Raw genomic sequence first — 22,637 nt, 5'->3', positions numbered from 1 at the left:
CGTTTTGTGTTTCGTGGGCAACTACGGGCAACTGCCCGTGAGCAACTCCCGTGGGCATCTCCGTGGTTTTCTTTATTTCGTTTCTTTTTAAATACAATATTTTTCTTAAGCCTAGATACAAAAATAAATCTTACATTCTAAGAAGTACATATATCTACAATCCACTTAAGATAGACCTTATGTTATAAGTGGAAAGGTTCATCAGAGTGCAGTCCTGTCATATTTCGGGCTCAATTAGCACATGCTGTGCCATTTTCTTGCACTAGTCGTAGACCTTTTTGTTATTGCTATCACGTTTCACCTTTTCTTTTAAACCATTTTGTGGTTTCGATGAAGCTACTAATGTCGATATGGTTTTTATACATAGACATCCACTCAAGGTTTGGTGCTTGATGGATTCCAAGTGTTCTGTGTCGGATCTTCGATAGGGCTAGGCATTCGCAGAGAAAGTGGAAAATTGTTTCCTTATTCCCTACTACTTCGCACCCTCGGCAGATGTTGTTGTAAGGCATACCCATTTGTATAGTAGCAGTGAGTCTGTAGACATTTTTCCTGGACCTATTTAATAAGTGGTCATAGCGGTTGTCGTCAAGTTTATTGTTGTTGTATTTGTTATTGTTTTGGTTTCTTTCTTTATGTTTGGTCCCAAGAGTACGCCGGGTCACTCGTCCGCAGAGCCGGTATGAGTAAGGAAGGCGTTTAATACCGTCGACCTCAACAGGGCGATCAGGCATTCGTTACCGCCCGCTGACCATTCAGCCATCGTCGCGGGTACCTCAACACTTTGGCTTAGGGTGGTGTTGGTGCGGGTATCCTCATACTTCCACAATAGGAGATAGGCGTAAAACCGAGGGTTTATTCATCCATATCACCATTTTGGGAATTATGAGGTGTCCCTATTGGTTCGTAAGAATAGAGTGCGTGCCCATTTGGGATGTGGACCTTACTATTACTTAAGCCCCTTAGCCAAGCAATGCGACCAACTTAACAGAGCTTTTTGTAGTAACTGGAAAACAAAGATCCAGTGGGCGTATATATATATTTTGTAAGAAACAAACCAGTATACATGAAATAACAAACGCGGTTAATCAGCAAGCGATCGTCACGATGTCACAGCACGACTTCTCCAACAACAGCTACTATGTTTGATGGACTTTATCTTGAAGCAACGTATGGTATATGTACATATATGGCGCTGTTAGATGATGGATGTACTCTGTTGAGTGGCAAAATAGAGGTTTGCCACACGCACACATTCTTCTTTGGATAGTGGAAGGTGGTTACACCAGATCCAATTGATGAAATCATTTCTGCGGGAATTCCTAATGCAAAGAAAGATCCAGTATTATACGAAGGGATGAAAACCAATATGGTTCATGGACCTTGCGGACACCACAATCCCACTTCGGTCGAATGTCTGACAATAAATGGACGAAACACTATCAACGTGCTTTTCTTTCGGAAACGCACTGATGGATATCCACTCTATCGGCGTAGCACACCAGACGACAATGGCAGAACATTTAGCATTCAACTTAGAGAACTGAATATCGAAGTCGACAACACGTGGTTCGTACCATATTCGCCACTGTTGTCTAATTCATATTCAAAACTCATGTCAATGTTTAACATTGCAGTTTGGTGAAATCGACCAAAAACGTTTGCAAATACGTCACCAAAGAAAGCAAAATGACGGTTATTGGCCTTATTACTTTTGTAATTCATGAACGTTTTTCTGCTGTTGTGCGTCTCGCAGCACATTTGGAGAATAGCCAAATGTACTATGAATGCTACGGTGTGTGGAACTTTTTGAGAAGCATCCCAGCAATTGCAATTGCTGGAACATGATAGATAATCAATGGAATCAAACGATGGAAGATTCAATAGCTACTTCGCATGCCACTGAAGTTCGTAGACTTTTCGCGATGATCATTTCGACATAAGTATCAGCCTTCAAATCTGCGTCAATTATGGGATACGAACAAAAATTACATTGCCGAAGACATTTTACATCGTATTCGATAAGGAAAAAGCAAATTCTGGTTGATACTTCCAGTGGTTTGATATCAATCCCACCTGCCTTTTGTCAATTCACTTCATCGAAATATGAACTCATGAGAAATGTTTATGCCAATATTGGCCAAATTATCATAACTGATATAATGCCGGAGGATGAAGTCGTGTGTAGAAGTTCACGCAAGTGAGGAAAGTTCTTTGATCGCCATTCACTTGGGAGTGGCCAGAAACGATTCTTTTACACATGGCTTAAGCAGCTCACAACTTCCGGTCTTTGACCAAGTATCCTCTGGGGAGCCTAAGAACATCCGTTCGAAGGCGAGCTAATGTGAGAAGGCGAAACATCCCCTGCATAAGGTTGTGCGCTAGGTTTGGGACGCGCCACGTGAAAAACACCCCCAATGAAAAGGAACAACAAGCCTCGGAAGAGAAACCCCCCTTTTGATGACGACCATGGCAAACGAAATATGGACTATGAAATAAGGGCATGCACCTGGAATGTCCGGACCCTTAATTGGGAAGGTGCCGCTGCCCAGCTGGTTGATGTCCTCGCAAAAATAAAGGCTGACATCACCGCCGTCCAAGAAATGCGATGGACGGGACAAGGACAGAGACGAGTAGGTCCTTGTGACATTTACTACAGTGGCCATATAAAGGAGCGCAAGTTTAGTGTTGGATTCGTGGTGGGAGAGAGACTCCGTCGCCGAGTACTATCATTCACTCCGGTGAATGAACGTCTAGCCACAATCCGCATCAAAGCGATGTTCTTCAACATATCGCTGATTTGCGCACACGCCCCGACGGAAGAGAAGGACGATGTGACCAAAGATGCCTTCTATGAGCGCTTGGGGCGCGCTTATGAGAGCTGCCCCCGCCACGATGTCAAAATCGTGCTTGGCGACTTTAACGCCAGGGTGGGCAAAGAAGGTATATTTGGCACTACGGTCGGTAAATTCAACCTCAACATCGACTAGGATCACTATCTTGTTGCAGCCAAGATTCGCACCCGCCTCTGTGCAGCAAAAAACGCACTTCAACAAACACAAGGAAGGTTCGACGTCGAGAAGCTGCAAACACAAAAGACAGCCGAACGATTTTCTACTCGGCTTGCACTCCTGCTCTCTGAGAGCACTCGTCAACAACACGGTATAAGGGAACTGTGGGACGGCATTTCAAACTCTTTACGTACTGCTGCAACCGAAACCATTGGTTTTCGGAAAGTGCAAAAGAACAGCTGGTACGACGAGGAGTGCCGTGTCGAAGCGGAGAGGAAACAGGCTGCCTACCTCGCAACGTTACGATCGACCACTACACGTGCGGGATGGGATAGATACCGAGAGTTGAAGAGGGAAGCGAGACGCATCTGCAGACAGAAGAAGAAAGAGGCCGAAATGCGTGAGTATGAAGAGCTTGATAAGCTGACCGACAGGGGTAATGCTCGAAAATTCTACGAAAAAATGCGGCGGCTTACAGAAGGTTTCAAGACCGGAGCTTACTCTTGTAGAACCCCCTAAGGTGATCTAGTAACCGATGCCCAGAGCATACTTAGATTATGGAGGGAACACTTCTCCAGCCTGCTGAATGGCAGTGAACGCACAACACCAGGAGAAGGAGAACCCGATTCCCCAATCGATGACGATGGAGCAGACGTTCCATTACCCGACCATGAAGAAGTTCGAATAGCAATTGCCCGCCTCAAGAACAACAAAACGGCAGAGGCCGACGGACTACCGGCCGAGCTATTCAAAAACGGCGGCGAAGAGCTAATAGGGAGCATGCATCAGCTTCTTTGTAAAATATGGTCGGACGAGAGCATGCCCAACGATTGGAATTTAAGTGTGCTCTGCCCAATCCATAAAAAAGGAGACCCCACAATCTGCGCCAACTACCGTGGGATTAGCCTTCTCAACATCGCATATAAGGTTCTATCGAGCGTATTGTGTGAAAGATTAAAGCCCACCGTCAACAAACTGATTGGACCTTATCAGTGTGGCTTCAGACCTGGAAAATCAACAACCGACCAGATATTCACCATGCGCCAAATCTTGGAAAAGACCCGTGAAAGGAGAATCGACACACACCACCTCTTCGTCGATTTCGAAGCTGCTTTCGACAGCACGAAAAGGAGTTGCCTTTATGCCGCGATGTCTGAATTTGGTATCCCCGCAAAACTAATACGGCTGTGTAAACTGACGTTGAACAACACGAAAAGCTCCGTCAGGATCGCGAAGGACCTCTCCGAGCCGTTCGATACCAAACGAGGTTTCAGACAAGGCGACTCCCTATCGTGCGACTTCTTCAACCTGCTCCTGGAGAAAATAGTTCGAGCTGCAGAACTAAACAGAGAAGGTACCATCTTCTATAAGAGTGTATAGCTGCTGGCGTATGCCGACGATATTGATATCATCGGCCTCAACACCCGCGCCGTTAGTTCTGCTTTCTCCAGGCTGGACAAGGAAGCACAGAAAATGGGTCTGGCAGTGAACGAGTGGGCTCTCACGTCACTGTTGACAGTCATAACTTTAAAGTTGTAGATAATTTCGTCTATTTAGGAACCAGTATTAACACCACTAATAATGTCAGCCTGGAAATTGGATAGCAAATAGGATTGCTCTTGCCAACAGGTGCTACTTCGGACTGAGTAGGCAATTGAAAAGTAAAGTCCTCTCTCGACGAACAAAAGCTAAACTCTATAAGTCGCTCATAATTCCCGTCCTGCTATATGGTGCAGAGGCTTGGGCGATGACAGCAACCGATGAGTCGACGTTACGAGTTTTCGAGAGAAAAATTCTGCGAAAGATTTATGGTCCTTTGCGCATTGGCCACGGCGAATATCGCATCCGATGGAACGATGAGCTGTATGAGATATATGACGACATTGACATAGTTCAGCGAATTAAAAGACAGCGACTACGCTGGCTAGGTCATGTTGTCCGGATAGATGAAAACACTCCAGCTCTGAAAGCATACGACGCAGTACCCGCCGGGGGAAGCAGAGGAAGAGGAAGCCCTCCACTCCGTTGGAAGGACCAAGTGGAGAAGAACCTGGCTTCGCTTGGAATATCCAATTGGCGCCACGCAGCGAAAAGAAGAAACGACTGGCGCGCTGTTGTTAACTAAGAAGAAGAATTTTGTCTGATTCCTTCTTTACTTTTGTACCCGCAGTACCATTACATTCAAGAGACTTGTGTCCTATACCATTACATTTGAAACATTTTGTTTGTTGACAGCTGCAGTCGCGAATGAGATGTGTAGAGCTTCCACACCTAAAACACGATTTTGAGACTTTTTTATTATAAGGCGTATTCGGTATTGACTTAAGTGCTTTACTATAGAGTTTTTCGTAAATTTGAATTTTTTCTTTTAACTCACTAATGGTTTTTGCTTCGTACAGAACCGCTTTGTTCAATTTTATATCTATTATACCCTCAATGAAATATGATATTAAACTTTCAGTATCGATATTTCAGTAAGAACATACAAATACTCGCGAAACGTTTCTTTTACCCTCTTCTTACGACTTCTCAACTAATTATGCACTTCTGACGACGACACCTTTTTCCCGAATTCACTGATCAATTCTTCCTTCAGTGATTCCCAGCTGACCAAGCCTCGTTGGCTTCTAATAAACAATTTGGCAGCTCCTTTCAGCAACTGCTTACTAAAAATAAATTTCTGCACACTATTCCACCCTACTACTAATGCATTTTCCTCAAATTCATTTATCCATTCTTGAATATCGATATTATCGTCACCACTAAATTGTGTTAGGCTTTCTTTGATATAATTAAACGTAAAAACAGCGTAAAACGTAAAATTTGTATTTGATACATCGTCATAGGAACTAACTGATTCAGCATTTTCATCATCCTCATGTGTCTCTTGTCCATGGTACAACAACAGTCTCTTTTGCAACTCCGCTTTACGTCCAGTAGGGGAAATATTTAGTTCACGTAGTGCTTGCTGCAATTCTTTAATATTGAGTGTCAGTATTGCTTGTCTGTCCATTTTCGCAATGCACTGTTACAATTCAAAATTTTCACTTATAATTAAAGGTATTTCTAAACAAACTACTAGAAATGTAAAAAAAGTAATGAATAATCTATATAAGTATGTATGTATATAAAAGAAAGTTGTTGTTAGTTACACCATTTATAACTGAAGAACGGCTAAACCGATTTGACTGAAAATTGGTGAGGAGGTAGCTTAGAACCAGGGTAAGGACATAGGATACCTCTTATCTCTTTATGTCAAAATTTAATACAACTCATAAATACAAAAATTATATTTCAAATTATAAGCATTTGTTCAAAATTCATGTTTGTAAGAATTATTTGAATATTCTTTTTATCCTTGAAATCCTGGGACGGTATACTAAATTCTTCCCAACACATAAATACTGAATGCTTTACGGAGGCTTTACGGATGCTTAAGTATTAAGCGCCACTTTTTTTATGCTAGTTTGTTCATTACTCATTCTAAAAATATTTTAAATTAAAATAAAACTTATATAGTATTGTTAAAACTTTCTGTCCGGATATTGGAGTACGTACTTTATCTCAATTTCTACTAACCGATAATGTTAAAGCGGGCATTGGAATTTAACTTAATTTTAATTCCATTAAAATTTTATTTTTTAACAAGATTTTCATCACGATTTATTTTTGAATCATTTATGATAAAAATTAAATTTTACTAACACACTTTTTCGCACACTATCATATAATACTTAGCTGCAAAAATATATAAGTACATATGTATATATCATTAACAAAAAAATAACTTTTACACACTTTGCGATATGTGCACCAACTAAAACTTCTTTAGTAAAATCGGTCACGCAATTATCAGAAAATTTTGCTTATCATACCGTTAAAAATCTATGGCTACTCCCATTGAATTTTTTCTAGACATGCCTGCTCTAACGATTTTCTTAGTTTAAACGCAAAAAGTGAGTAGTGTCCGATCACTCGGAGATGTTCGATCATAGGCACACTTACCCTAAAGAAGGACAAATATCGAGCTGATACCAAAAAAACGACGGTGCCACTGCAACCGATGATAATGATCGAGTTAGCTGACACTTTAAAGGACCGGGTTGGACCAATCATTTATTAAAGTTCGGGTATGCGAAAGATCCAATACGGATGACGTGATTTTGACAACTAGTGACGGTCATAGTATTATTTTACAGATGTGTGTCAAATTTTGTCAGTGTGTTTGTCATTTCATCACGTTTCACTTTGATACAAGGCTGGGAAATTATCAAAGATTTTCACGCAAATTCAAAAACTTATCGTTTGGGGCGGATTATGGTAAGGCGGCATCGTCGGGGTTTATTTCTTTCGAAATGAGGCAGGAAATGTTGTTGTACCACGGTGCTGACCCACTTTTTTCTCGGATTTCTTGATGAAATTGACGCCACGATCACTATGTTATACCGCTAAACATGGACACATTGTGCAAAGTATGGCAACTCGTTAATGTCGAGAAAACGCCCAATCAGAGAACCGCCAAGATCAGGATATTTAACGCTGCTAAATTATTTTATCTGGTTTACCCAATCAACCATCAAAGCTCGAGCTCGAAGACTTTGAGTTTTTTATTTTATCTTAAAGTCATGTCGTTCTTTTTGGTCGACCCTTCACATATAGAGTAATAATTATCTCAATAATGATTCCATAATGACCACATTCAAACACAGATCATACGCGATTAAACAAAAGTGATAAGATTTGAATTATTATTTACTAAATGAGCGTTTTTTGCCATTTGATTTGTTAACCTAAGTACCATTTCATGAAATCAAGATCCTAAGTTATGCACATCGAGCCTACAGAATATATAAAGATGAATAAAGTAATTTGCAAACAAATTATAATTTTTATAAGCTTAGTTTAGACAAAGTTCACGACATTAAACTTTGCGATATCGATGTCTACTGTCGCCTTTTTCACATTTTGTTCTTTTATTCTTGTGTCTATAAGGCACTTATAAACTGGATACAATGTCATCATGTGATGTAAGGAAACCAGATACTTTATTATAACCGTCATTTCCGTTGCCAACATAACGGCTTCTTATGCGAAATGTCATCAACAATCCTGATGGCAAAGGCAGCCATGTATGGAAGTATGATTACGCATTCCACCACGCAGCCATTCATTTTGGCGCGTTCAACACAAAAATACTTGCGACTGCACATAATTTAGCTGCTGCAGCTAGCTAGTGGTGCATCCGTAGCCGTAGAAAGCTCGTAAAATGTTGTAGCTTGTGGCATCTTGGTGTTAGTTATGACAATTTTATTGGCATTAATAAAATGTCAAATGTTGCACAATGAACGGCGCGATTCGTTTTCATTTCGTTGCATTACATACTCGCATAGCTCAGCGCAACGATGCAACATCCTCGGGCGGAAGAGCTTATGCCGTAGTCTTTTAAAAGCGAGGATAATGTCACCCACTGCTGTGGCTCTATTTGAAAATCACTTGAGCCAACCAAATTACGAATGCGACTGTGATTTCGTTCACTTGGAGAAAATAATTTTCTTTTGCTGAGAACGCATTTCTTAAGAAACAATGACGCCATTATAACTGCACATGGTCGTCTGGCGCATATGTATAACTACATACATAAGGACATCTATAATAATACATAATTGGCAGAGGCTAGGTAGAAAGAAGCTTAACGGGTATTTAAAAATTGGAATTCGAGACTATGTCATGAATTCTATGTATATTGGCATGAATGGTAAAAAATGGATTTAATCGGAACATAAATTAATTGAAAGAACTAATAAGCGCCTTATAGCATTTTTATTAGGGATGCCTCAATCATAACAATTATCTAGATGTTCGCGGGAGATTTAACTTATGTGAAATTTCAGTTGTATATTAACTAACACCGCTATTGCATACAATTTTTGGTTAGTTGCTGGCTGCGTAACCATGGGTACTTTTTCACAATTTTAAGTTCCGTATCGTTAATGACCTCGGTATACTTGAAAACAGCTGAACAGCTCTGAGGTCCAGAAATACTTTTTAAAATTCAGTAAACCAAAAAAAATAACAGAAAACTACAAGACTTTTAGTAATCTAACTATATAAATCTAACAAAAATATCAATCTTATGTACTTTTCGTATTTTTATACACATTTCATAAGCAAACTCATTTTGATGTTAACCACTGAAAACATCTGTTTGTTTGAGCGATCAAAAAAAATGGTAAATCTGTTTTGGCAATACTTTAAATGCAGTTATCTGGTATACACTGTATTTTTGGTTTACAGGATTTACAAGCTATGGTAGTCAAATAGATCAATAGTTTTCCGGAACAGCCTATATTGTCAAAAAACCACATACATACTACTTAATGTTCAGTAAATTATTACTAAATTCAAAAAGGGTGGTAAAGTTGAAAGACTTGATGATAGCGTAAGGTTCAATGCCAGGTTGAAAGAATAATTGCTAAAAGCATCAAGAAAGACCCTAAAATATATGATGTCGCTCATGCTAAGGAGTTGGATAACATTACAAAACACACACTCAAACTGTCCGAAACTTCTTGTATCAATCGCGTTTTTAGCGTTTACACATGAAGCAAACCGCACTTAACGAAGAGAAATATTGCGTAACGGTTATTATATGTCAAAAAGCCTATCCTCGATGATAACGCATTTAGGGATTCAGTAAATGTTACAAATGAGTCCAAACCTAACCGATCTGTTCGTCGTCGGTTAGTATGGCGTCAAGAGTGCGAAGCGCTGAAAGGTAAAAATTTAAATTATACTTTCAAGCATGGTGTAGGTTCCTTTATGATGTGGGGTACAATGGGAACGAATGGCGTCAATAACACTGCTTTTATCAGCGGAATTAAGAAAATAATAATTGGCAATATTAAAAATAATTTGACTTCGTCAGCAGTTAAGCTCAATTTAAATGGTTGCTGTTTGTTCAAGATAACGTCCTGAAGTATTTTGCTTTGGTGTTTGGTGTTAATAGCTGTGGTACAACGTGAAAAAGTACCGTCACGAGTTTTAATTGCAGGCTTCAAATAGTCCGTTATCATAACGTGATAACGGTCGCCATTGACTGTTAAAAATAAAACAAAAATGTCCTCTCCGAAATGTCTCTTACCGGGCAGCTCCACTTCTTGCTTGGTCTTCATCTATTAGACAAACTCGAATGCTGTATTATATTGTTTATTATAAATAAACAATTTTTTTTTTAACTGTAATAAAAGCATCAAATAAATATCCAAATACATCCAGCTAAATTAATGATATGTAGTACATATTTATCCTGGAGCATATTCATCTTTCGGCAGACATCCACTCTACTTATCGACCTAGTTTGTTTATACGTACAAATCAGTGAAAAAAATCGCCCGTAGAACTTAATAATAAGTTCTTAACCCGGCACCACTAATAGGGATATGGTTTCGACGTTGAGTCATAAACCATTTTAGAGGGCCTTATCCATTTTTGGAAATTTGCTTTTTTTAAGAGACTTACGTCATTTTTTCTGGCGACGCGATTTTTTCGGGCTTAAACTTTTTTTTTTTGTAATGCAAACCGATGACTTAGAACTCCTTTTTTCTCGGATAAGCCTTTTACTGGAAGCCAATTGATCGAATTATCCAAAATCTTTAGTTTATTTTCCAACGATAAACGCAATTTCTAATCCAAACAAAATAGAACCAATCCACACTGGTCGATTTCATAGGCCAAAATTAAAAAGATAAAAGTTTGAAATTTACCACTGTTTCTGTCAAAGTTATTTCTTAAAAAACTAGTAAAACTAACGGTAAATACACTTTTGCTCTATCCAATTCGTACGCGCTACGAAAAGCGAAAGAAACGAGACTATAGAAACACGCGGACTGTGCAGTGAAAATAGCTTAAAAATTATCTCTTATTATAAATTAAATTGCAGTAAAAAATCACGTTTAATCGCCATAAATCGAAAGGAATATTGAGAAGAAAGGTATATGGTGTATAGCATATATAACACTAGTTTACAGTACATTTGTTGCCGAAAAAATTTTAGCTATTGCTGACTACATATAATATGCTGTTTCCAAAAATATAATTTAAATATTTTTATCAGCTCTAGTTTCAGAGTTTCAGCTATGTAGGTATTACACAGAAAAAAACATGAATTTATTAAGAAATATTTTATTAGGAAATATAATTAATCATTAAGTTCTAAAAAAATTCGTTTTAAAGCTCTTCTCCGATGTGTAGACTTTGGAAAATGACGTATTAGAGACCAACAATAGTCAGACATCATATTTGTTTCCCAGAAACCCTGATAGCGCTCTTCCATGACGTGTAAGTCTTGATGCATACGCTCTCCCTGCTCTTCGCTCATATCTCCTACATTTTCCGGAAACCTCTCTAAGTGACTATGGAGGAAGTGGAGTTTTATACTCATATTGCATTCCATATTTTTTAATTGTAGCAGAAGGTCTTCTACAAGTTCAATATAATTTTCAGATTTTTTATTTCCGAGAAAATTCTGCATCACAAACACGAATGCTGTCCAAGCCTTTAGTTCTGAGTCAGTCATAGAATTTCTAACTTGAGTATCTTTCGTAAATTGTCTAATTTGGGGGCCATCAAAAATTCCGGCTTTAATCTTTTCCATAGTGAGCTGAGGAAATTTTTGACAAATGTAAGAAAAGCAGTTCCCATCTTTATCTAGTGATTTTACAAACTGTTTCATGATGCCCAGTTTTATATGTAATGGTGGAAGGATAATTTTGTTACGAGCTACTAATGAATTGTGGACTATATTGTACTTTCCAGGCCCCATTTTTTCTCTCAAGGGCCAGTTTTTTCTCACCCAATGCTCTTGTTTAGCTCTACTGTCCCAAAGACATATAAAACAGGGAAACTTGGTATAAACACTTTGTTGACCGAGAAGAATGTTGACCATTTTTAAATTGACACAAATTGCACATCATGGTCATTGTATTTTATTTTGTTCAAGACTAGCGAAATGTTACAATATTCCTCCTTTAACTTTGTACTGTGGACAATAGGTTCCCCAGCCCATTCAAGCCCATTTTTATCAACAAGTTTTTGATATCTGAACAAAAGGTAAAAGTATCCGAGAATAGAAGTTTTTTTATATATACATATATGCTTAAGTAAATGATAAAAACCAAAAACAAAGTAACTCGAGCTGCTCAAAAATTTTTGAGGGTAGATTTGACAATAACAAGTATTAAGTGAACAATATCAATCGCAGAATTCGCGGCAACAGACAAAAAGTTCAATACTGTAAACTAGTGTAATAATATGTTGTTTTATTATTTTATAACTATTGTTTTATAAGTGCTGTTTTGAGTGGTATGTTTTTCTTTATACATCGATTTCAGGTATCTAAAAAGTTGTTATCCCTGTCGCGCCCTCAAATCAGTCAAATTTGCTTATATTAGTTAATATTTTCTAAGTCTATGCTTTTGATTTCAGCTACAACCTTTGGCTCCTCTCTTCGTTATTTATGTTATTCTACCAGTCATGCGATTTTTGGTGTGTTATTTTTCTTAATTTTTGTACATACATATTTTCGTGTAAATTGTATTATTTTTTTTGTTTCTTTTCGTATACTTGAGCTTTGGGTTTCATTTCATCATTTTCTCAGTTTTATCAAATGTTTGTTTTATACGTACTTTTATCCAGGCATATCGTATCGGTGTAATCTTTAACGCCTATATATTTTTGAATTTCATTTCAACATTTTTTAGAATCTGATGTTGAAGTTGAGATAAAAAAATTGTTGGACCACACTGAGAATGTAATTAATGAACGCAATGACTTCTCTCATTACCTATTAGTAATAGGAAAATGTGGCCTTTCTGGCAGTTTTTCTGGGCAAATATAAGCAAAAATTTTAAAATAATAATTCGAAAAACAATAATTTATTTGTCACGACATACATACATATGTCCCTCTACAACTAATAATAAAATCGCAAAGTGATGATGAGCATAAACAAATTTGGAAAAACTCTAGACCTTGGTTCACCCGCTATTGCCATCCTGTTCGAATTCAATTTCAAAAGGAATCAGTTCAATCAACCCTAAATGAACTAGATTTGCACTAGATCCTGCAAGGGAATTAACTTCAAAATATTCCTGGTATTTCTTCCTTCGTCAGTTCACAAAATTTTAATTCACGCTCCTGATGTTATTCAATATGCACCAGTTTCAATTGGAGAACTCTCAGAAGAATCTGCTGAGTCAAGCAATAAGTACTTTCGGCAGTGGAAGTATTTTTGGCCGCAGATTCCATATAAGACCGACCACTGTGCAATCGCACGAAAATTTTCTTTGAACTACGTCCAATTAAAAGGAATGAAAACTTGACAGAATTATTTTATATATTCTGCAGATGTTATACTATAGTTAGGTTAGGTTATACTGGTCCGCTATCAAGTGATGCATAGACCTATTTTTCTTGAGTAGAGCCAGATGGAGGCTCAGTTTAATTCAAGCTGAAGTATTCGTCATACAGGACGTAAATCTCGTTTAGTTTCTTGAACTGCACAGTTTTTAGATATCTAAGACGAGCTCTAGATGAGGCTGGGTAAAAGCAAAGGTGTTTCAGGGTATTTGTCATACCTTCACTTCCTGAATGTACCAGTATGTGATACCAGTAAGTTGTGACCTGTTATTAGGCCAAAGTTTTTGTTATTACAAATGATCTTGGCTATCCAATCCATCTCATTTCGAAAATTTTATTAGGTATCGTTTTAGTGACTTGGTTCGGTAGCCGGACGGATTACGCTTTTGACAATCTCATCAGCTATTTCGTACAATACTTAAACTACCGTTGGTTTAACGAAGCCTTTGTTTTGTCAAAAAGTGCGAAGTTCAAGATAAACATATAGCAGTGTTCGCAACATCGAATATTAAAACAATTTGTGTTCGAAATATGGAAACATTAATTAGATAATTTTGATGATTCGTTAAACCATTATTTCGAAAGTTCGTTATACTGGACGATACTGTGTATTAATATTTTAGAACCATGTATCAGGGAATTCGTAATAAAGTTTATGAAATTATTATTTTTATTCAGTACTTAATTTTCGATGTAAATACATATGTACATAAATAATTTAGCTTCATAGACCACAGTATTTAAATATAAATACATACATGTACATACCCACAAAAGTCCGGAGGTACATGAGTACAAACAAGTTAAACTAATACATATTTTATGTACATACTAACGTGTGTCCGTTTGCATAGGTTCATCGCGGTCACATTTAGTACCTGTATACCCCATGGAAGCACACAACGAGCCACACGATAGCGCATTTTCGTAGGAGTAATTATCCACAAATAAATTTCATATCGTTCAACTTGGTAATAGCACCAACACTCCGCATCCACCTAGTTCCTCTGTATGCTACTAACTCCATATACATACATACTATATAATTTGATATACATATCTACGCTGTTGGACGGTAAACAGATGCTGTAATCAACTGTGTCCAACAGCGTTGTGCTATGTTTGTAGATGCCACCAATTCCACCAAATAATAGTGTCAGCGTTGCAGCGCAGCTTGGTAGCCTGCCAGTGGTCGCCAAACCGCATCACGCCATGTGTGTTGTCACTAATGTAATTAATTTGCGAAAATGGTTAATTTACTTGATAAATGCGCGTTAGAACAGCTTGTTGCTACGATCAAACACACGCAAACGTGCAAACAAATCTCCAAATACAAATAGAAATGGCTCTGAACCTTGTGCTGTATGAGTGAAGATGCCACAGCAGAAACGAACAGCGGATTAGCTAACCAGCCCTTTCCCACAGCAAATACAACATCAGTTGGAATAATCAACGCCTTTTGCTGTTCTGTGCACTCTAAATAAAACACAAATTGGTTGACCGCAACCGTATATTTGGCTACTGCTACCGTTATTATTGGTTGCTGCCCAAAATCGACATTATATTTGTATATGCTTCATCGACGATTTCACTAATAAATCATTAAAAAAAAGCTCGTTGGCAGAACTAGAATTGTACGTGCACTGCCAGTTACACCAAAACGTAACCCATTGCTGCACCGGAATTTTTTGGAAATCATATTGCCTAAACTGTAATTTTAATTGTATCGATGAGAAACTTCTACAGATCGGTCAGAATGAAATCCCAAACAGAATGAGTGAAAAAAAATTTACACCGAAAAAAATTGTTGGGTCAAATTTTCAACAAAAGTCAAAAAAAAAAAAAGTTGTTCGAAAAATTTACAAAAAAAATTTTATTTTAATTCTTCTTTTATTTCTGATAAATACCCTATGATTAGCTTTTTAAATAAAGTATAGGGTGGTCCGAACAAAAATTATAAACGTCAAATTTTCATGATTTTTCGATATTTGTTGAAAAACTCTGAAATTTTATATAAAACTAAAATCTATTTCATTTCTTATTTGAAAGGTGGCAATAAAAGCCTTAATTTGACACCGGTTTGAAGTCAATAGCTTCAGTTTTAAGAGAGTTATGCTCATTTTTGTGGAGTGCTAGAATAGATGTAGAATAAAAAAAAAATGTGAAGATACTTTTTTATAACACAGGCATATTTTATTGCATTCTACAGAAAAATTACAAATTATCAGTCATCTACCAATAAGTTCATTGCTTCCTCTGATAATTTCAGGTGTTTCTTCTCCTTCAGTATTCTCCTACTTGTGATTGCGGGATCAGAATTGGCGAGCAGATAACGTAATATGTCTTCACAATTGTCTTTTCTTGATGTTTTCCTCGCATGGTAAAGCCTTGTGTTTCTGAAGTCCTTGTTTCCTGCTTCCAATGCTTCTTCTGATAGTTGCCCAATGGGGACCAAAAATGAACGAATTATTTCGAAAACCAATATGATTAAATTACTCAATAAGTGATTCCGAGAATTTCCGTTCTATTTCTGTGGAATAAATACTGAGAGTGATATACTAAAATCGCTATAACTCCCAGGAGGGCAGGTATGGGCAGCTGATTTTTTCATAGTTCGTTGAAAACAAATTATGTAACATTTCTGTAGTGGTTTGGAACTGGGACTCTCTGGGACTTTTTAGATATTGCTTACCTAACCCAATTTTAAAGGAAAAATGGACCTTTAGTCGGGTTTTCGCTCTAAAAAAGGTGCATATGAAAATGTCTCAAACAACATTCCTTTGTTTTACAGAAGATACTTGTCCGAAGGCAGATTTTTTTTTCGAATCAAAATATCTGTCACCAAAATCAAATGAGATCATTTTGAATAGAGCCCTGAAATCCCCTCTTTTCGTGAAAATTTTGTATATTTGACTTCTAAAATCAATTAAAAATCAACGGGCCATCATAAAAATAAGCTTTATGTTTTTTTGTTTACTTGGAATGTCTGTGACAAAATTGCATAATTAAAAACACTGAAAAAAATAATCGGAGAAAAGTTACTTTTCCACTAGCCACAACACAGTGTGCTGATTCGTCGCATACAATCTGCTTCGATTTGTAGCAGAATTAAATGTTTTCTGGAATAGCACCCTTGAGGTGAACTTATTCATACGAGTATAAACACTAAAACCAAAACCAAAGCCTAGGAGCAAGTACATAAATCAAATGGCATTCCTTAAACATTGGAAGCATTTCGTATTTGTCATTGAAAATCTGTGTCTGCAAGTTTTGAATAAATGTTTAAGCTATTATCCAGTGTATAAAATCAAAGCATCACAATTTTCGTAAAAATAGATTGCAAGTTAAGTCGTAATATTGCTGTCGTTTTTTGTTTTTGGTCCAATTCATTTAAATCAAATATTTACCTGTACATACCCGTACATTTAGTGGCACTAATATTATATCATATATTTAATGCTACTCAAAGTAACATAATAATAACAAGACCAACGTTTTTACTTTCAGCAACAAACTTTCTCGGCGTTGCAGTTCACGAATTTGGACACTCCTTGGGTCTCGGGCATTCCTCTGACCAAAACGCTATTATGTATCCATGGTATCATGACAATGAAGTTGATATTAATCTTCCTGCTGACGATCGCAATGCCATTCAACAGTTATACGGCTCAAAAGATAAGACATGGGGACCCTTTAAACCTCAAACTCGACCAAAAACTCCACCGACAACTACAACTACAACCACTACACGACGACCATTGGTATATTACCCACAGAACCGACCCAACGAACCTTATGACCCACGGCGAAGATATCCTTATAACAACAATCCACACCAACGTGATCGGAAACTTCCAACCACAACGACTTATAGACCACGCACTGACTCCCCTCCACATCCCACCAGGACTTGGTATCCACCTCCTCAACCAACTAAGCCAAAAAAATTGAAGCCCGATACATGTCACACTACTTACGATGCCATTTCGATCATACGTAGAGAAATATTCATATTTCGTGGCCAGGTATATTTAGAAATACATTTTTTCAATTGCATGAATTTTATACTACAATCCAAATTTATTTTACCCAATAGTTCCTATGGCGGATTGGTGATCACGGCCTATATCCAGGATACCCAACTTACACTCATCGGCTGTGGGCTGAGTTGCCTAAGAACTTCTCCAAAGTTGATGCAGTATATGAAAACAAAGATCGAAAAATTGTTTTCTTTATTGGTAAGATCGTCATTGTACATATTTATATTAATTAGCCCAAAATATATGCTAAGCTGCTGTATAAAGAAAATGATAATTATTTTTGAGTAAAATTTTATGTTTAGTAAGAAACACATTACGTATTTTTTAAGAAATGAAGTCAATATTCAAAAATATAATGAATATTTGATAAACTTCATCTCAAATATTTTCCCCTATTATACTTCAATAGTCATATTCACAATTCAACTAACCCTTTTTCTTTATTCTAGGTCGTTATTACTATGTATTCGATTCAGTTACGTTAGTTGGTGGTTATCCGCAACCACTCACCTCTTTAGGGCTACCGCAATCGCTTACCCACATAGATGCCGCTTTCGTGTGGGGCTACAATAACCGCACTTATCTCACCAGTGGAACTTTATACTGGCGATTAGATGAGGATACTGGGCGTGTGGAATTAGACTATCCTCGTGACATGTCCATTTGGCGTGGTATTGGTTACAACATAGACGCCGCATTTAAGTATACCAATGGTAAGACCTATTTCTTCAAAGGCTACGGCTACTGGGAGTTTAACGACGACTTAATGGAAGTGGCGCACCCACGCCCAAAGCTCAGTGCACGCAAGTGGATGCACTGTCCACGCCTCGTCAACGAAGTCGATGAGGAGCAAACGTGGACAGCGCCACTCATATCTGAACGAAACGAAACAATGGTTTACTATTCGCCTAGTAGCGGTGCTAGTTGGAATCACGCCCAACGAAGGATGGTGCTCTGGATTACACTTTTCCTGATATCGCATCGGTTCTGGACAGATATATCATGGACTACAGTCTGACAAGTCTATAAACGCAACGTTTACAATTATGAATTTGAGTTTTAAAAGCAACGTATTTTCAAAGTTATCCTGATGTATTAAATGCGGTCTTAGTTAAATACATTGCGTCTTCATACACCTATACCATAGCCATTCAAACAAAATCATAGATTTAGTAATTTAGTATGTTACAAGTACCATATATAAGCATATCCAAAAACTTGTCGTTAGAGGAAAATAGTTTATTTATACTAATTTTGAATAATCCAGAAATTCTGTAAATATGTAAGAATAAATATAAATAAATTCCGACTCACAAATTGACATTAGTACACTCATATACTTTACAGATCTCAAAAGAACAGTAAAATAAACCATCTCTTTAGATAAACACATTACACGACTCGAAATACTAACGTGTATGCCATTATTATGGAGTAAATTCCAGCAAGTAAGAATGAGTCAAGTTCGGACGAAACTAGGCATTACATAATCTTGACCAGATTTTAAAACCGCTTTCTAAAAAAACAATTGTGAAAAGAACCAGTTTTTTATGTATGTCTCAATAATCTTACCAAAACAGTCTTAATTCTAATGTAATGCTATGCCCCAAAACTGCAAAGTTACACAACTTTAATTTCGTAATGAAATCAGCGTAGCTCACTTTACTATAAATATATATGTACATATTGTTGTGGTGACAGAAAATAGTCCTAAAAAATTTGGAGTGATGCTGACACGAGTTGAGAGTTCTTGACTCGATAAATATCGTATTGCATAGAACCGCCTATCGGGGAAGGAGTATTTCTCTCACTAATCTGCATTAAATTAAAAATTTGGCTGACTACTACTAGCAGTATCCGTTTCAAAGTAAAGGTGTTCCATACAAAATCAATAGAGCAATGTATCGTATTTTAATCCGTGTGTCTTTGATTTCATCATTTGTCTTTTGTCACTTCTTCTCAAGTAGCTACACGAAGAATCTTAACGAGGGGCGAGTAGTAGTCTTGAAAAGCTACTTAAGAACTGAGAAAGCTTATAAATTTCCACTTAAATTTTGTATCGAAGTGTTCATTGTCCATGAGGAAATAAGCCACTGATCTTCTCATCATCTTCATTTAAGCGCCCTTTATTGTGGTTTACAATTCGTCTAAGCTTAAGTCTTTCTTACTTGTAATTAACTATTTGTATTTAGGTGTATTCTATTCAAAATCTATAAAACTGCCTTTAATTAAGAATAATGCAATGAATTAATGCATACATACATATAGGCTTTTACAATTTTTTTACTTGAATTATTAAATAAACATGAAATATGTGATATTACCCTAGTTAAGTAATGCCAGCAAATTTTGTATTTTTCTGTTTTCAGCATATGTAGATTAAACTAAGATCCACAAATTTAGTTTTATATAATTTAAACAAATTACATACCTATTTCGTAAATAAATTAATTGAAAATATAAGTACACACGTTTGCACATTTTACTGTTATTAAGCCCGCAATTGCTTTAAATTCGTGGCGAAGAAGCTTTTATTATAAAAGTAAGTATGTGACTATCTGCCGCGGGTCTGACATTATACACTAAAAAAATAAATAAAAGCAGAACAAGATAAGAAACATATTTCAAAAGAACGATATTTTATTATTCTAAATTTTTTGGAAATAATGTTTACAACGTTATCACTTGAGTGAAGATCTGAAAATTTGCACAATATTTTATTGACAGGCGGTTATAACATCATTTTAGGTTAGACAATTTAATGGAATCGTGTGAAACTTCCTTTTTGGGAAACAATGTGATTGACAATGAAACTGTCTTTTCTGACCTACTACGAATTAAGCATATAACGAAAACAAGTGAGGAAGGGCTAAGTACGGGTGTGCCCCAACATTTAATACTCTTGCAATTTGCAAAGAAAAAAGTCGGGAAATATCTTTAGGTGTTGGCAAAACTTCGAATTAAACATGTGAGCTTAGGTGTAACAGAACATTTCATACTCTTACAACTTGTACCAGATGTTGGAAAATCCTGATATATGGTATGTACATAAGTTATATTGGAGCTTGGGCAAGTTTTCACCTGATTTTATATATTTTAAACACAAATATGATTGGGTATATGGAGGCTAAGGGATGTACTGACCGGATTCAGTTCATTTTTGATATAAATACACGCTTTTATTAGGAAAGGATTTTTTGCGAATTTCAATTATGTGTCTCACACATTCACCAATATCTCTGGTAAAATCCGATTTTGACAATTTTTATACTTACGTATCTTAATAAAAATGAAGGAATCTAATGAAAGTTGTGTTACATTGCAACATACATAGACATGTTAGGATAATGTTACCGAAATTGAAATTGGTCCAGCAGATCCCGATATATGACATCTTATAAAGCTTTCCCGTATCATCCCGGATGTAAAATTTAATACCTCTGGCGCTTTCACTTATTGAATTATCGCAATTTTAGTAGTTTAAAATCCATCGCACTTTCGCAAGAGGTGTCAAATCGATGTTATAATTTGTAATTCTAGGCATAAGGGGAAGTTCGAACACAAATGAAAGATTTGAGTCACTGTATTATTTTAAATGCGTTGAAAACCTTTCGATTTGCAATAGAGGAAACTCCCCTATCTTTGTGACTGCTAGCAGCACGGAGGTCCTTGACGTTAGGCTAGCTTCTGGGAATGTTTTTCCCTTGATCATAGATATATAAGTTTGTCCTTGGACTTTTTGCGCCCAGAATGCAACGCAAATAGATATTATAGAAATGTAAATTGGGACTTGTATTACAGTAAGCTTCGACAGGGAATTGATCCGCGAAATCGCGAATGCGATTGATAAGTTCATCAATGTCTTCAGTTCTGTGTCTAGGGTTACTCTTGAAAGCTCCAGTCCTTGAAAACTGAGAAGGCAAACGGGAAAAACCTTTTGGTAGACATCAAGAGCCGCTGAGAAAAAGTGAGCAAAGCTTTAAAAATGAAGACGCTCAGACAAAAAACCGGTCTAGAGCCTGTTCTGAAGATGAAAGAGTCTCTAGAAACGATTAGGCGCTGTATAAGATAGGACTGGTTATATGCAAGTCCGAATTGAAAAAGTGTAGAGGGTTGTCATGAGCTTTCACGGCTTTGGCTGTACAGCCACGATATTAGTTCTGCTTTCTCAAGACTGGATAAGAAACTGAAAGGTATGGATCTGGTTGTGAACGAGGACAAGACGAAATATCTCCTGTCATCATACAAACCGTCATCGCACGTCACTGTTGACATTCATAACTTTGAAGTCGTAGATAATTTCGTGTATCTTTGAACCAACATCAATACCAACAACATTATCAGCCTAGCAACCCGACACAGAATCACTTTTGCCAACAGGTGCTACTTTGGACTGAGTAGGCAATTGAAAACTGAAGTGCTCTCTCGACGAACAAAGATAAAACTCTACAAGTCATTCATCATTCCCGTCCTTCTATATGGTGTGAAGGCATGGACAATGACATCATCTGTTGAGTCGGCATTAGGAGTGTTCGAGAGATATACGGCGAGATTGACATATGTAATTTAGCGAATCATGTTGTCCGGATAGAAGAGAACACTCCAACTTTGAAAGTTTTCAATCCACTCCTTTGGAAACATCAAGTGGAGAAGGACCTGCAGAAGGGCTGCACTTGGTATCTCGAATTGGCGCAAAATAGCGAAAAAAGAGGCGACTGGCGCGCTGTGTCTCCGCCAGTAAAGAAGAAGTTTTATGAAGTAAAGCCTGAAAAACGTGGTGCCATATGCAAAGCTAGAAATAGGAACGATGTATTGTCCGCTTCAGCAAAAACAATTAATGCGCGAAGCCCACGAAAAGTTCCTTCACTTAGTCAAAGACATGTCAAAGCGCGTTTGGAGTTTGCCAAAAATCTTTTAAACTGGCGAAACCTGCAAACTATCGAGGCTGTCATGTTTATAAAGTACTCAAAGCTAAACTAAATCATCTAGACGAAAAAGCTCATGCCAACTTCAGTATGTCTCGAAAATCGAGAAATTAATCTACTAATTTCTAACATTTATTGCAACCACGCTTCCAAACCGACATCTAATTTAATGATATTTTTTGTACTATAGGTTAAAGATTTATTGCAGAAGTCGATTACAGTGCTAAACATACTTGCTGGGGTTC

At 37.2% G+C, this 22,637-nt stretch overlaps 1 protein-coding gene across 1 annotated transcript in view; it reads left to right on the top strand.

Moving 5' to 3' along the window:
* Nucleotides 1-20,087, top strand: part of LOC126754526 (matrix metalloproteinase-2) — a 380,711-nt gene extending 360,624 nt beyond the window's left edge. Inside the window, exons 6-8 of the mRNA XM_050466600.1 lie at nt 16,935-17,452; nt 17,524-17,665; nt 17,917-20,087. Coding sequence (XP_050322557.1) covers nt 16,935-17,452; nt 17,524-17,665; nt 17,917-18,485 — 1,229 coding nt within the window. The 3' untranslated portion in view covers nt 18,486-20,087. The remainder of the gene's footprint in view (nt 1-16,934; nt 17,453-17,523; nt 17,666-17,916) is intronic.
* The last annotated feature ends 2,550 nt before the right edge of the window (nt 20,088-22,637 follow it).

Source organism: Bactrocera neohumeralis, chromosome 4 (genome assembly GCF_024586455.1).
Source record: "Bactrocera neohumeralis isolate Rockhampton chromosome 4, APGP_CSIRO_Bneo_wtdbg2-racon-allhic-juicebox.fasta_v2, whole genome shotgun sequence".
In the NCBI taxonomy this organism is placed as follows: Eukaryota; Metazoa; Arthropoda; class Insecta; order Diptera; family Tephritidae; genus Bactrocera; species Bactrocera neohumeralis.
The sequence above is the reverse complement of the archived record's forward strand: the minus strand, read 5'-3'. Positions and strand labels throughout refer to the sequence as shown.